The sequence below is a fragment of the Manduca sexta genome, chromosome 11, assembly GCF_014839805.1.
Source record: "Manduca sexta isolate Smith_Timp_Sample1 chromosome 11, JHU_Msex_v1.0, whole genome shotgun sequence".
Taxonomy (NCBI): Eukaryota; Metazoa; Arthropoda; class Insecta; order Lepidoptera; family Sphingidae; genus Manduca; species Manduca sexta.
The window spans coordinates 6,810,033-6,825,841 of NC_051125.1; the positions used below are offsets into that span (position 1 = coordinate 6,810,033).

At 34.3% G+C, this 15,809-nt stretch overlaps 2 protein-coding genes across 2 annotated transcripts; both read right to left on the reverse strand.

The window, feature by feature from the left end:
* Positions 1–27: 27 nt before the first annotated feature.
* On the reverse strand, positions 28–4,902 carry LOC115443544 (collagenase). The gene is made up of 5 exons (XM_030168997.2): positions 4,658–4,902; positions 2,292–2,559; positions 1,955–2,053; positions 1,114–1,310; positions 28–250 (listed from the first exon to the last, which is right to left on the reverse strand). Exons 1-5 carry the CDS (start codon positions 4,868–4,870, stop codon positions 149–151), a joined length of 879 nt encoding a protein of 292 aa, XP_030024857.2. The 5' UTR covers positions 4,871–4,902; the 3' UTR covers positions 28–148.
* Positions 4,903–8,575: 3,673 nt separating this feature from the next.
* LOC119189017 (brachyurin-like) lies at positions 8,576–11,294 on the reverse strand. Its single transcript, XM_037437605.1, has 5 exons — positions 11,060–11,294; positions 10,346–10,613; positions 10,138–10,236; positions 9,731–9,924; positions 8,576–8,734 (listed from the first exon to the last, which is right to left on the reverse strand). Exons 1-5 carry the CDS (start codon positions 11,273–11,275, stop codon positions 8,633–8,635), a joined length of 879 nt encoding a protein of 292 aa, XP_037293502.1. The 5' UTR covers positions 11,276–11,294; the 3' UTR covers positions 8,576–8,632.
* Positions 11,295–15,809: the final 4,515 nt, after the last annotated feature.

Here is a 15,809-nt window from a genome sequence, read left to right on the forward strand (position 1 = left end):
AAAAATAAAATAAAAACAATAGGCATGTAAAAATGATCTAACAATTCTTTAACAACAAGACATTTTGAAAGAGTAAATATTACCAATAGATGTGTAGGTACATAAAAAAGTTTACTTCGACGGTAATTTCAATGTTTAAATTTATTGTTTAGATAGACAAAATCCAGGAGATGTAAGAGGCGACGCGCGTGAAGGCTGCTGGAAGACCAATCATGCAGCCAGCTTCGGCACCGAACGATGTAACTCCAACCTGTAATGATTTCTCCTTGTTATAGATGTAGATAAACGTAATTTACGAAGTATATGATGGCTCATTTGATGGTAAATGACACGGGAATGGTAAATGCGGTGCTGATATAGGAAAATAATGGGTAATGATAGAGCGCAGGTTTGTTGGGAATGTAAAAACCTCGCTATACTCGAGAAATGCACTACTACAGCTATATTTATAAATTTAATATGTATACTCGATATCTAGACGGAATGAAATAACAAAGATTATCTCACATTTATTTATACAAAAATATAAACGAAATGTTTAAAGTAACAATGAGAATAGTTTAGATAAAGTGCAAAACATTTTGTTTTTTTTGTCTCGGAAACTTAAGACGCTTATTTATTGCGGACTTTGTACTCAGTAGTTGAATTTACTATTTACAGACTATATCTTAAGTGATCTCATTTTCTCACTAAAAGATTTTGTTGTGGTAGAAGTTGTAAGTGGCATATCCTCAGTACAGCACATGGCTTATTCGAAGTTTTATCAGTAACTCATCCAAAAACGACGTAAAATGCTTCTGCTGTCGCATTTTGAATAGGCGCTGAGATTAAAAGAGATCCAACAAATCCAGGTCTAATCTCTATTCCTTTCATTCTTAACTGACTATAGGCCCATTTTGGATCGGCGTTGAAGGGTAATAATTTAATACCAGATAATTTAATTATGTGAACAAACATGTATTCCATTACTAATGAGATTGAAATAAACCAATAAATATTTGAACTTTCTGAAATTTACAGGATATTAAATATTTAGTGGTACAACCTAGCTAAAATTCTTAATCTCTTTTTAGTATATATGTAAATCATAAATAAATAAATCAAACTTCTTACCAATATTCTTCTATTTCCACTGTTGATGAACAGGGGACCGCCGGAGTCACCTCTGCAGATATTGCGTCCACCCTGTCCGCTGGTGCAGATCTGGGTGTTGCGAATGACATTGGGTCCGTAAGCGGAAACACAGACTGAGTTGTCGATGATGGGCAGGTTCACGGAGCTAAGGCGCTGGTGTTGGCTGATACCGGCACCTGGATACCAATGAAATAAATTTGTGTAATCATGAAGGATATCGACAATCGTAGTTGACTATACTGGTTCGTCTCGAACAGGTGCGTTTAGATTTCAATAACATAGTCCGGCAATGTCGAGGAGTAAAACCTCTCGTTGATTTCTGGTTGTTTCTACTCAACACCTGGTTCAGTGAAGCCACAGAGGATTGTTATTTTTTTATATAAATACTTAATCTAATATAATTAATACGATTAATCATCTAACATCAAACTCTGTAGCCGTCTGATGTCACGTTACTTGCCCTCTAGATTCTACATCTCTTACATTACATTGCAAGTTTTTAAAATCCTTTGTTGCATTAGTCCTTGTGACTAACTAGTTAATTATCTCTTCAGTTATATTCGACGATGTCATTTATTATACAAAAAATCCCTAAAGCTATTTAAAAACCTAGATTTAAATCCATTATTTTCCATAAGAGCAAATTGACAGAGTAAAAGTAGCCTATGTTTTAATTTAGGACATGGTGTTCCCGTGTGGCAAATTTCATCCAAATCTATTGAGCTGGTTCTGCATTTACTTCTAACAAACAATATTTTTTTTACGATGTTTTGCATTTATAATAGGAAGATAAGATCAGAAGTAAGATAAGTAAACTTACCATCGTGAGTCCATCCATATCCAGAGGCTGTAGCTATACGACCGACCAGATCGTTGTTAATGTAGCTGCCTTCGGGAAGAGAGATTGGCTGGATAAGGACTGCAAAAAAAGAAACCGTTATTATAAAACATCAATTTTGTAGAATACTCTGATAAACGAAACCTAGCTACATACCTGACGGTATAATCTTATATCAACAGGAATGCATGAGGATCACCTCATTCAATTCACTCAATTATAGGAGTTGAATTGATGTTACAATAATTTCAAGGTCTCGCGGATTGTTTTAATCTCTGCCTAACCATATGGGATACAGGTGTGAATACTAATTGCTTACCAGTAAACCGAATGGCAGGGAAACGAAGGACAGCTATGTCGTTATTCGCGGTGAAAGGGTGCCACTGTGGGTGCATCACAATATCCCTGGTGTGGAATCTGGTTCCTCCGGTGAAAAGCTGGTTGGAGCCAAGGACGACGTTGAAGGAATGTGCCGCGTGGATACCGTCGAATTGACAGTGGGCAGCTGTGAGGATACGACTGGTGGAAAGCAGGGAACCGCCGCATACCGACTGCCGCCCGTCCACGAGGGTGATGATCAGACCAGCCTGGGAACACAGGTTGAGCAGGTATTACTTTTACTGTTTCAAATGGTTTCGAATTAGTAAATTGAAGAATATTAAATAAGGTTGTTTAGGTTTGAATTTTAACTTGCTTTAGACCACACATCCTTGTCTTTGATTTTATACATAAGGCGATTCTGCCTTATGATACCTTATTGGCATTAATGGCTATCAAAATAGCTATTCTGCTATTAGCTGAAAACAGTTGAAACTAGTTGTTCCCTTCCTAGATAACGTAATCGATGGATAAAATTGATTAAAAAAATAAAAGATATATTGTGTGATACATGAAAAAGATGGTTCGATTTTTAAAAAGTTATATTGAATGCATCAGCGTAGGTATAAAAAATATACTGACCTTTTATTTTTAATTTCAGAATTATTTGACATTGGGCTTCCATCGCATCTTGCATAATATACTTTTTCTTTTGAATTTTTTGCTTAATTCATTATTTAGATTAAAGACATTATAATCTTAGAACTCTTTGATTTAGATGAAGTTAACACATTACTCAAGATTGCTTTAAATAAAAATATGCGTAGTATTTTCCCTTATCTGTAATTTAGCACGTAATTACCTCGATGAAACATCACTTAGATCAGAAATAGCGATATAGATGATTGTATCATATTCATTAATCAATTTATTTATTTTCGTAAAATTGTACATTTTATAAATTATGTATACCTAAAATGGGGCTGCAACGGAATCATGTAAAGTAATAAAATTTATATTATCAGAAATGATTCTCACGTGACGTACCCTTAACTTTAAACAATTAACTTTTTATTCTATATTCACGAGCAAGATTACGACTGAGGTAATCTATTTTTTATTAAAAGAAATGTTTAAAAACTTTTCTGTGTTTGAATTTTGAAATTTACAATAACATTTATTAAGAACTAAAAAAATGTATTTTGTAAAAATAATAACAATCATTGAATACTCTATAAATAAAAATAAGTTGAATATCTCTCATTTTTGTGTATAAGATTTTCTTTGGTTATACAGAGCGGATTTATGTGATGGGGCAGCTACCTTAACCACTGTAGCTACAAGTAAACTTCCTAAGGAAGCTATTCATCATTTCTAAAGACATTAAGATCTACATTCACAGAGTTTGAAAAAGAATTGATACAGTTAGCCAGAAGATGGGCAATTTACGCAAAAACTTTTTTTGATGCTAATCAATCCCATTGCTTATAAGGACCAACAGATTCTAGCTGACCATAAGAGGTTTGAGTACTTTTAAGGTACGAAATTCCAAAACACTCTTTTTTATAAGTACTTTTTGTAGGAAAAGCGACTCCGATGCGCGCTTTAAGAAAAAAAAATGCATTAAGGGTGGAAAAATCTATAAATAAAACTGAAAATGCAACTGGGGTTACTTTGTGATATCACTGCTTTTCACAAGATAATGGGGATTATTTTTTATATTAATTTCAAATGCCAAAGATTGTTTTTTATAAAATCGTGAGAATGTAAAAAAATATTACTGATTCGTAGTAAAAGGTATACATTATCTATGACAAATCTTACGTGAAGGAAAAGTTTGTTGTAAGTGGTGAAATCCGTAACCTTTGTTCTGTCGGTAAAGAATTAGTTGTTTTTAAAGATTACAGAGATGATTTTAGTATGTTATATTTCTCAGGGAAGAAGTTATACTTATATTATATTTAATTATTATACTACATTAATTGTACATAGATAAATAAATAAATTTTAGTTTTTTTTCTAGTCCAACTGGAAACTATAATTTTTTTATTTCATTTTAAGGTGTCGCAGAATAATTTCTTCAGACCTTATTAGTACCTGAATTTGTATTTTTTTTTAAAGATCATTACGTAACGCCTCTTAGCGTTATCAAACACTAGGTGTCAGTTAGTTCTACACTTTGTAAGTTTGTTATATATAGAAAAATCTGTTTTATAATCGATAAATTATAAATATATCCAGATTATAGTTTGGCTTGAAAAATATTTTAAACTTTAAAAAGCAATATTTAAATAACTTGTTTGCAAAAAGTCTCAAAAACTGCCACAAAGTTACCCTAGTTGACACGGTAGTGGGGATGAAACTTACTTGGAATGGAACGTTGATAATGTCGGTGACAATACCACCAACGATCCTTTGGCCACTCGCATTTTCTTCTACATTCTGTTCTTCAAACGCCTTAATCTTCGCCGCTAAGGGGACGCCAATGTTGTCATGGTAATTGCGGATAGAGATCTCTGACACAGAGACCCTGGCCGACACCGTGGCAGCTAAAAACAAAATAACGACTGCTGCCTTCATTGTTCAAAATGGTGGTGATTTAATAAAGATTTCACTTATATCCCCATTATAATCTAATCTACCAGTTGAAGCTAATTATTCAATCAAAATCTGATATAAACGAATTGTAAAGCAATGATTAATATTTTAAATAATACTGGTCTGCAGATGTACTTGTTTTTATTTTTAATTATTTTATAATGCACCTAATTATTATCAATAATGTCATACATAGTTTTCAAACATATTGGTCTTTATATTTTCGCAATATTTATAATCTTAAATAATAACATTATCGTCCAGCACAACTATTATTTACTATGAATCCGTTGTTTCTTATTTGAAGTGGCTGAATAAGAGTGTAATACAATTATTACACTGTTATTTGATTGACTGATTGCCTTGTTAATAGTAATATCTCTTCGTATTTCTTTAAAAATCGAGATTTGGCTGGCGTCGAATCTTGTCGTCCCTCATTTGGTCCTAACTCCTAACGTTTAGAAATGTTTTCTAATACGTCTTACTTTACAGCTTGAAAAATGTATAGGTACGTATGAATTCTTGTTTATAATATGACAAGGCCTCGTGATCACGAAGGTTATAAAGTCTTCGAAACGTTGGGAGAAAATTATAATATTAAAACCGCGATATACTCCGCAAAATAGTTTTATTATTCGCGTAAACATAAGTTATCGTTAGTACAACAATAATCTTTTTTTAGTAGCTGTATATTAAAGACGCTAAGGAAACAACCTTCATTTGAAATCACAGAAAGACACTTCAATATTGTTTATCTGTATAGGTTTACAATCGTTGTGTTTCAATTCTTTTACTGTATAGGTAAATACAATTAAGTTTTGCGATATAGTCACGCGTTGATAATGACGTCTATGGAAATGATTGTGATTTTGATAAAGTCTATGCATCATATCATTAAAAGTAAGTTTGTGTAAAATTTTAATATCTATGTATTTCGTTTCTTGATGCTTATAATCCGTCCAATCATTAATTTTACTTTTGACATAAGCACGCCTATGATAATCCAAAATTATTGTCAAGCAAATTATAGATAAAAAAAATTATAAATATAAATAACTAGCTTTCAAGCGTCAAGGTTTTTTCCGGGATAAAAGTCCCACTTTATATTTGCCCGGGATAGAAAGTAGCCTATAACCTTCCCAGGGTCAACTAAACATTCCTACGGTACATCATCTTTGTCTTACGCTAACGGTTTACACAGAGTACGCCAAGTTAGCATTTATTTTTCTGACTTACTTGATATGTATCGATATATTATGACCAAATTACACAACATCATTATAAATTGTAGCTTATGTATTATTCTGATATATAATCATTATTAATGTAAAGTTTCATCCAAATCCGTTCAGTAGTTTTTTTCGTGACAGAGGAACAAACATACATACATCTATCGTCACCATCTTTCATATTTATGATATTATTAGGATTAGGATATTTCATGGATGCTATTTTTTCTTTCCCGTAGTGAAACGACTCGCTTTTTAGCTATAATGTTTATTAACCGATATTTATTGAGCCCGGAGATTGTGTAACGGATATTATTCATTCTTTATTCCTGGAAAAATAAGAGGACAATGTAAATAAATCTTAAAATTTTATATACATTAATATATCATTATGATTTATACGTGGTACCTAATAATATATAAAACGTAGCGTGGGACGCCTTCTAGCCAGATGGCGGGACGACTTGCACAAGAGGGCCGGCAGCGACTGGATGCATAAAGCAGCAGTCCGGGCTCTGTGGCGTATCTTGGGAGAGGCCTATGTCCAGCAGTGGACTGCAACGGGCTGATGATGATGATGATGACCTTATAGATAATAAATAAGTACGTTAATCATAGTGCTTCATATAAATAGTTTATTTTAATACATAAAATATCGCTATAAATGCCTGAGTATGTTTATAAAACCAGTCTAAATGTAGAGCAAAAACAATATAATTTATCAATGTCTTATATCGATTAAAGGTCTATAATATAAATTATATCAATTGTTTTAAGAAATCGAACCGGTAAGCTTTAACTACTTCACTAATTAATTAGTATTCGAGCTGTCAATGTAAAATAAATGGTTGGACGGAGTGTAAGTAACGTTGTGTAATTTTCAATGAAAAATTTGCTTAGTGAGATTTAAATTTTTTATTATAAATTACACACATGAAAGTATTATGTTATACCATTATTTATACTGAATAGTAAAACATACAAGCCAGAAAAATAATAGCAAATAGTATGTACATACAAAGTATTGAAAATTGTACTTGGTGTGATATTGCTATAATAAGCGCCTTAAAGAGTTGGAAGATTGCTGATTTCTGATAGCATTGTTTCCTTACTAAATGTAACTGCAATTAATAATATGTCAGCAATATCTTCAAAATTGTAACCGTTCGGCGTTTTTAAATATTGTACCTACAATGTATATCATACCTTCACTTGCTCCATAGCACTGTTAGCGCTCACGTCAAACTATTAAAGTTATAATAACTATTTAACAAAAAAAACCGACTAAAAAACTGAAAAGTTAAAAATAAAAATCTTTTTTTATTAACCTTAATAACAAATTTTTTAAACTAATCTAATGTATAATTGCGAGTCAGAACTCAGAGTTCATCAGACTCTACGCCGAATATTGTCTGCAGCGGAGTGGTCGAGTGTAGCGGTCCACAGAATTCCATGTTTGTTTAATGCCATACTGCCGTCGTGTGGAAATAAACTCCTGCTGTTATAAGAATAGTAATTATCTGCAATGAGGTGACAGCGTCTGCGCGAAGCCTTAATAATCAGTTTAATTATAAATTTTGTTAAATCAACTGCTGCCTACTTGAACAGTTGGGACTATTCAAAAATGTATCGCGACTTAGGCAGGGACATTCGATTGTTATGACTGAAAGTTTTCGATTTGTATCAAATTTAGGAATGATAAAATAAAATAGAATTATTTTGCGTGGTACAGTTTGTCAATTACATTTGAACACAGGTTATAAAAATAGTCAAGTATCAATGTCAGACACTTTAATAACGTAGCGCGTCCCTAGTGGCAATAAAACATCCGTAATTGGTTTCGAGTTTTGACATAATATTTAAGTATTATGTTTTTTTTTATGGCAATTGTACATTATTCCAATTTTAACTTGGGAAATACTATGTTTCTGCGTATTTTTGTTGCCATGTGCTATGTTTCTAATTACGCATGTCCTAAGTCAAAACTACTAATAGAAGCGATTATTTAATACCTCTGTGGAGAGTTAAGCTATGGCATCGCATTTGTGAGTTTGATAGATATCCGCAGCTAAAAGAAGTAATATGTCTAGCAGAAAGGTACCTTAAGAGCCCGTTCAGATGAAGCGTGTTAACAATTACATGTACCTACGGCTGTGTGGCTGAGTAACCACAAAAGTACCTAAACAAATAAAAAAAATCTTTTTTAAAATTTTATGGCCTTATCAACATTTTTTTCCACAAAAATAGTTTTTCGATTTAAGTGAATGTGTTGAAGCGTTTTGAACTTATGTGGTTAACTGTGATTTATTTTTATATTGTATAAAAGGCCCCTTTTTGGTATGAAGATAGAACAGGATAGTGGAACTTTTAGTCTTAGAAAGGACGACAGGTACCCGTGCAAACTTTCATCACAAAATTATGCGGAATTTGGTGATTAAGTTGAAATAAGATAAACATGTTATGAGATGAATAATTTATTTTTTTAGCGTATTTAGTAACATCTTTGGTTAGAATCTTATATCGAGAGAATCCAGGAGATGTAAGAGGTGACTCTGGCGTATGCTGCAGGTAAACCGACTTGGCAACCAGCCTCCGCTCCATATGAAGTTACACCGATCTGTAATTAACGAATACAATGAATAATGAATACCATCTATATTTACATATTATAAAAAAAACTCTTATCTGTCTGCCCGTATATTATCGATTTTATCAAAATCCACTGCACGGATTTCTGTGAAATTTGGTATGGAGATAATTTAAGACACTGGGAAGTTTATAGGCTAAATTTTATCCCGGGAAAATTCATGCGAGCAAAGCCGCGCAAAAGCTAGTGCAGTATAATTTACAATCTTAACTAATTTTCTGAAGTACCTACAGTGACATAAGGGCGAACGGTTAATCAATATTCACATTCTTGATATTTATTAATTTCTAATTCTTATAATAAATTGATGACTGATTTGACAAATGAATGTACTTTGATAGTGCAGTCAAGTACTTATACGATTATTTCGTAATTGCTTAGATTAGGCATATTAAGCGTATTAACAACATTTATTTATCAGTTAATAACCTCATTAGTATGTATTAGTATGTATTTTAATTTAAAGCACGGTAGGTGAAGTAAACTGAAGACCATGAACGTTTTGTACAGTGGCTATTCTGTTTTGATATCACACTAACACTTAAGCTATAACAGCCGCTATGGAGAACATAGGGGCGCGTGGGTGAATCAATGCTGGTTTTAGTTACAGTGTGTAGTCTGCCCTCCAAGCACAGAACCTGGACTTCCATATCGTTTCACCACGACTTACGTGCACGCCGAAAATCATAATACGAGGTTTGTATTATCATATATTGTCTGAATGATAGTGATTAATTACGAATAGATAGGACTATCGGAAGATGACACAGGGATTTTAAAGATGCAACCAAGCCTGACTGTTGGTTTTTAATCTTATTGGTAATCATAGATAGTGTGATTGGGGATTCTCCTAAATATGGAAACCTTATGATTAACCAAGTACACAGTACTACTTTTTTCTCAGGAAAGATGTTTCACACGGCAACACCTATTTGTAAATAAAAATATAGCATAAGTAATGTATACCAAAATTCTTCTTCCCCCGCTGAGTGGAGCCAGGGGACCGCCAGAGTCGCCTTGGCAGGTGCCTCTGCCTCCTTCGCCGCTGGTGCAGATGTTGGTGTCGCGGACGAACGGGCCGTACACATCGGCACAATCACTATTGCTGATCACAGGCAGGGTTACAGAGCTGAGGCGTTGGTTTGACGGAATGTTGCCACCTTGAATCAAATGTTTTATATTACCTTAGCAATAGGAATAAATTAATTAGTATTGGTTTTTGCAACAACAAATAAATCAGTTCATTTGTTATTGATCTGTATGGCAAGACGAGCAAGTTGTTTGCTGTTTAAAGGTAAAAAATTATCAGCTTCTATACGGTTCTTTCTTGTGGATATATCTGATGTAATTACAAAAATTGTTATAGTGTTTACCATCTCTGGTGAGGCCAAAGCCAGACGCGAGCGCGTTCCAGCCAACGAAGTTATTGTTGAGCTCGCCACCACTCGGCAAGGAAATAGGTTGGATCACATCTGAAATATTAATATTAGTTATTTTATGTCCAACAAAAACATAATTAGACTTTTTTTGTAAATAAAGAAGCAAAACAGGCTAAAAGGAAGATATTTCGAAATAACTTACTGCTGAAGGTAACAGGGCTGATTCGAATAATTGCGATGTCGTTATTAACAGTTCTTGGGTTCCATTGCGGGTGCATCACCACATTGGTGGTGCGGATGCGAGTGCCACCGCTAAAGATGAAGTTGGAGCCGAAGACCGCGGTAAAGGACTGCGCTGTGATAACTCCGTCATGGTTGCAGTGAGCCGCCGTCACCACACGGGTGGAGGAAATGAGAGAACCGCCGCAGACGGTTTGCAAGATAAACAAAACTGTTATCACGAGACCAACCTGAAAAATATGGCAGTGATTTAATTAATTTTATACAATAAAAAGTTCCGTATTTGATTATTACTCTAATATACTAATTGAATTACAATGTGAGAAACAGTTTGTTGAAAGAAAGCTTATTAAGACGTGGTTAACAATGAAGATACCCTATCGTAGAAAGCACTTGCAGCGTTTCAATATTATTAGATTTATACCTACAATAGGTTCTGAAAGCTATTTCCGTTTATTTTAGAGTATGAAACCTAGACATATTCTTTATTTCAAACCACTTATACTGTGAGGTAGTAAGTACGGTATTACTTCAAGCATGTCGACGTTGTAATGTTTTAGCTGAGTAAGTGTTTGAAAGGTCACGGCGTCTATCGATTTTGTTTCAATTAGTATAACTAGATTAATACATAAACACAGACTGCACTCAAAAACAAAGTCTCTAATTTGTCACAAACCTGGTAAGGAGTTTGAGAAATGTCAGACACGGAACCTCCAACGATTCTTGAATTGCTGACATCTTTGGCTGCCTCTTCCTCTAAAAGTCTAATCCTTGAAGCTTTAGCAATACCAAATCTCCTGTGGTAGTCGTACACCGGGCTCTCCTCAGGAGAAGCAATTTCGGCGCATGAGGCCACAGCGGCCAGAGCGACTACGGTAATCAATAACTTCATTTTTTGGAAATAATGTAACCTACCAAGCCCATCATTCGCAATATATACAATTTTTACAATCTAATCTATAAGGTTAAAATTAAATCTTCAAATTAATTGATATAGGCAGATTAGAGTAATGATTGAATGTAAAGTCATAGCGTAACATATCTATGATTTAAGTTCATTCGTCATCGTATTATTCTTAGTGATATTGTAGTCTTAGCTGTGTAACGGTATTTTTATTCAAACTATTAGTGCAGGTTAAAAGTATAGATTTATACGCGAGCATTACTTTTGTTTCAAACAGGAGGTCAAGTTTAAAAGGGGTCGCACTAAATTTCGACTCCGACGACAAATTTACGGTGAAATACCGGGTCACTATTGTGAGTATTCTTATAAAAGCGGAGCGTCCCTTTGTTCGAAGAATAATAGCGACAAAACGGGAATTTCATCTAAGCTCTCTCAAATCTCAATGTGGTTTAAAAGCGCGATTTAAACGTGGATTTTGCGATCTTATTGCTTGGACTGTTTGAGGAGAATTTTGGACTTTTAATTTTTATTCTTTTGAGTATCTGTGTTTAGAATAAATATTATTAATTCTGGCTTCAAAATAAATACTAATAACACAATTTATGATTGAGATTACTTGAAATTATACTGTAGGTACGTACTCGTCTGTTGTATGAAATACAGATTGATTGATATTATCCCTATAAAACAAAGTGTCTCAATAACTAGACCGAATTATTTTTATCGGCACAAGTATTTATTTTGTAATTGCACTAAAGTTTTACTTCTTACAATGACCACATGTTAAACAAATAAATACAATGTATATTGTTATAATTATAAGTATTTCACCAGCTATCACCAAGACTGCAACGTCTAATATGATGTTGTTTGCTGGTAGAAACCTGTAATTCATAACTATAACCCTTATTGGTTAATATATATCTAAATTGATGTTCTAAAGTTACTTTTCAACGTAAATTAATTCAGGGTTGAGATGAAACAACGATTAGGTGAAGAATCAATTAAAAATGAATGAACCATTTATTTTGTAACAAGGCATTAAAATATTTTAAAGAAATATATTTAAGTCCTCCAACGCAATTAGTCTGGTAAGTTTTATACGTGTACGAAGGCTTTTAAATGGTGTTTGTTTCCTGCGTACATAGCGTGGTCACAGACTGAAGCCAAACCTCTTATGTAGTTACGGGGTTTATGTTCGCATCTTGTTTAGTGGCAACGAGCATGCGGTCGTATGTACCGACACCTGCTAGCCAGCCTTCATGCCTTTGCTATAAAGCCAATTCACGTATCATGAAATAGTAGGCTGTTAATATTTTTATTAAGAAGATTTTTAATTAATTACTGTTTTGTAAAATTAAACGAATCATGAATTATGTTAATCAATAATAAAACATGTATAATGTTAAATGTTGTAGCGTAGTTATATTGTGAGCGCAGTAGTACATCCACCACTCTGAGGTCCTTAGTTCGAATTCCGTGTCGGGAAAGTGAAATTATTTTTTTTGTTCAGTGTCAGCCCTAAATTTGGAAGTTGTGACCGATATAGACTTGCCACTTTTTACATTAATAGACGGTACATAATTGGCGAAAAGTGGGGTGCCCTGGTTGTACCCTCTGCCTACCCCGTCGGGGATAAAGAAGTGACGTGAGTGTGTTTTATTTATTGTTAGGTGATTAATTTTGAAAGTGTTTTGATGCCTTATGTCACTCTGAGAACCTATTTGACTTGATTACATTAAAGTGTGATTTCTCGAGAAACGTTTTTCGACAACAGACACAAAGGTAGAAGAGAAAATATTCAGTATCAGGTTTCATCGTGCCTCTATTGCCTATTTTATATGGATAAAAAAGACATCTCATGATACCATTTAAATAAAAGTTTTCTGTGTTAATCTGAATGTCTTGGGATGAACTAATTTCTGGAACTCAGACTTTACACCCATATCATCATTAAAGGCTAGTCAAAAACAATCTTTTCTTTTTAGTATCGCATAAATACAGCGCTTTTAAATATTTCCAAATAAAATATACAAAACAAAACCTACACTCAAAACTATTAGGGCTTATAATTAAAAATACTTAAGTAGTTACTCATGGAGGCGAGCTGTTTAATCGCGGATTAAGTAAGGACCCTGCGTCATCGGGCCGTGTCCCACGGATCTTATTCCCTAATCCTGTCCGTAATCAAAATGAATCTGGACCCTGCGGCCGTCCCACGCAACTGCTTTACTAAATTGAGTAATTTATTGACATTTCTAAATGACCTATTAATTTTGTTTTTGATGGAAATCGAATGTAATTTTGAGTGGGTTGATAAAAATTGATCTCAAATATTGACTATTATTTATACTTCATCCGTATAGGAAAAGAAGGCGATATGAATGACTTAGATCATCGTCCCACAATGCCACTTGATATTAGAAATGCAAAAGATTGTAAACATGTTTTGCTGGTGGTAGGATATATTTTATATCCGCTCGGATAGCGACCACCGGACACAAGGTGTTAGAACCCGGTCCACGTAAATGTGTCTCCAGGATTAGCCTGTTTATATCCGGTTCCGACAGGCCGACATAATTGTGTCAACTGCCGAGGGGTAATGATCTTTCGTCAGTCGACATTCTATTGGACCCCATTCTACTATCAGGTACAGTGGGGTTACTTTGCCATGCATGTCATATAATCCTTTTATATCAAATCCTTTCGACCCCAACGAACGTTAGGGTTGAATGGTTCTAGAGTGGAGGCCACGTACAGGCAACAGGAATGTCGGACGCCCGCCTACAAGGTGACGGACGACCTGGCTAAGGTCGCAGGAAGTCGCTGGATGCAGGCCGCTTCCAACAGGTCGACGTGGAGTTCCTTGGGGAGGCCTATGTTTAGCAGTGGACTTCCTGTGGCTGAGATGATGATGATGAGATGATATCAAATCCGGGATAAATTTATATTCTTCTTTTGATAGCGTAATATTTGAACTTTCTATAGCGGGAAACGATGTTCGTACGGGCGGTACTGTGAGCTCTCCGGAGTTTTATCTTATCATACTAACTTTCTTCTTATAATATCTAACTAATATCATAAGTGCGAAAGTTTGTGAAAATCATTGGACGTTTGTTAGACGTTTACTTTTAACTTCTTCGCATTTGGATGAAATTTGGTCCACGGGTAGACCATGTCCTGAATTAACACATAGGCTTCTTTTTATCCCGGTAATTTGCTCCCATGGGAAATAATGGACGTTTTTATTTCATTTTCTAAATAGATGGCGCTGGTGACATTCAGATGATGCTATGAACCGCTGCAGTGTTTTAGCGGAAAAGCAGACGAATCCGCGAGCAACACCTAGTTTACCTTAAAAGCATAATTTTTGAACAATTGCCGAGCGTTTGTTTAGAGCATGGCGCGTTCTCTCGCGTTAGTTAGACGCGATATAATTGCTTAATAAATTCTGGACGCTAATCTCAACCAGCCTTATTTACTAGTGTGACTTCAATGGGTATTGTGGTCCAAGATAAATTCGCGTTTTGTTATTGTAAGGGAATCATTAAAGTTTAGTGGAATGTTTACAAACTTCTTACATATGATTTAATGGTTTTGGTTACATAATTTGTTTATAATCATGCATTAGTTACCCTTTATCACCAAATGCATCAGAACAATAGTTGTTACCAATCTTCATTTCTTGATATAAAATTCGTATGAACATGATAAATCCATTCAAGCGGACCATATTTTGACGTCGAATTCAGTGTTGTGTGCGATTTTGAATATATCACAGTCACAATAAGTCGCTGCGATGTGTGAATAGACCCTTACTTAGGCAAGTTGTAGGTAACTTAAGTCGAAAAAAATAAATACGCGAGTTTGTACGTAAACTGTCGAAGTCGAAAAAAATAAATACGTATATCATTATAGCCAGCTTGCGAAGTAGTTTATTTTAATACGATTTTCATAAATAGCTTACTTAGATAAAACTTACGAATGAAATACCTACGTAACAATAACCGGTCTTATCGTTAAAAGTGATTTCATCGTACTATAGTTCTATGTCTGTCTATAAAACTAAACTGTGACTGGACGTATTGGCTCGTTTACGCATGTTACGTTCAGGATCAGCTACGGATCTAGTTACTTTGTACGTGCAGCGATTGAAACTGTTTACAATTTAGTACTTTGGTAGATCATACCGGTTTTGTGACCGTCGGTCAAGTTCGATTTGGTTTCTTGTAACTATAAAAATTTACTTTTGTTGAAAAGTCTTTTTTTTAAACCCACTGTATTAGGGTAATATTTTTTACACAGTTTAGTTGCGTTGTGCCATATAAGGAATATAAAACTCGAAAAGAAATGACAAGATGAATTTAGTTTTTCACAACGCAATTGTGACATGGTATCAACGTTTTAATAGAGTATTGACACTAATATTATAAATTTGCCAAATTTGTTTATTTGGATATCCTCTCTAGAACTACCAGAAATAAAAAAAAACATTTTATAACCTATTTATTGCGGAAGATCA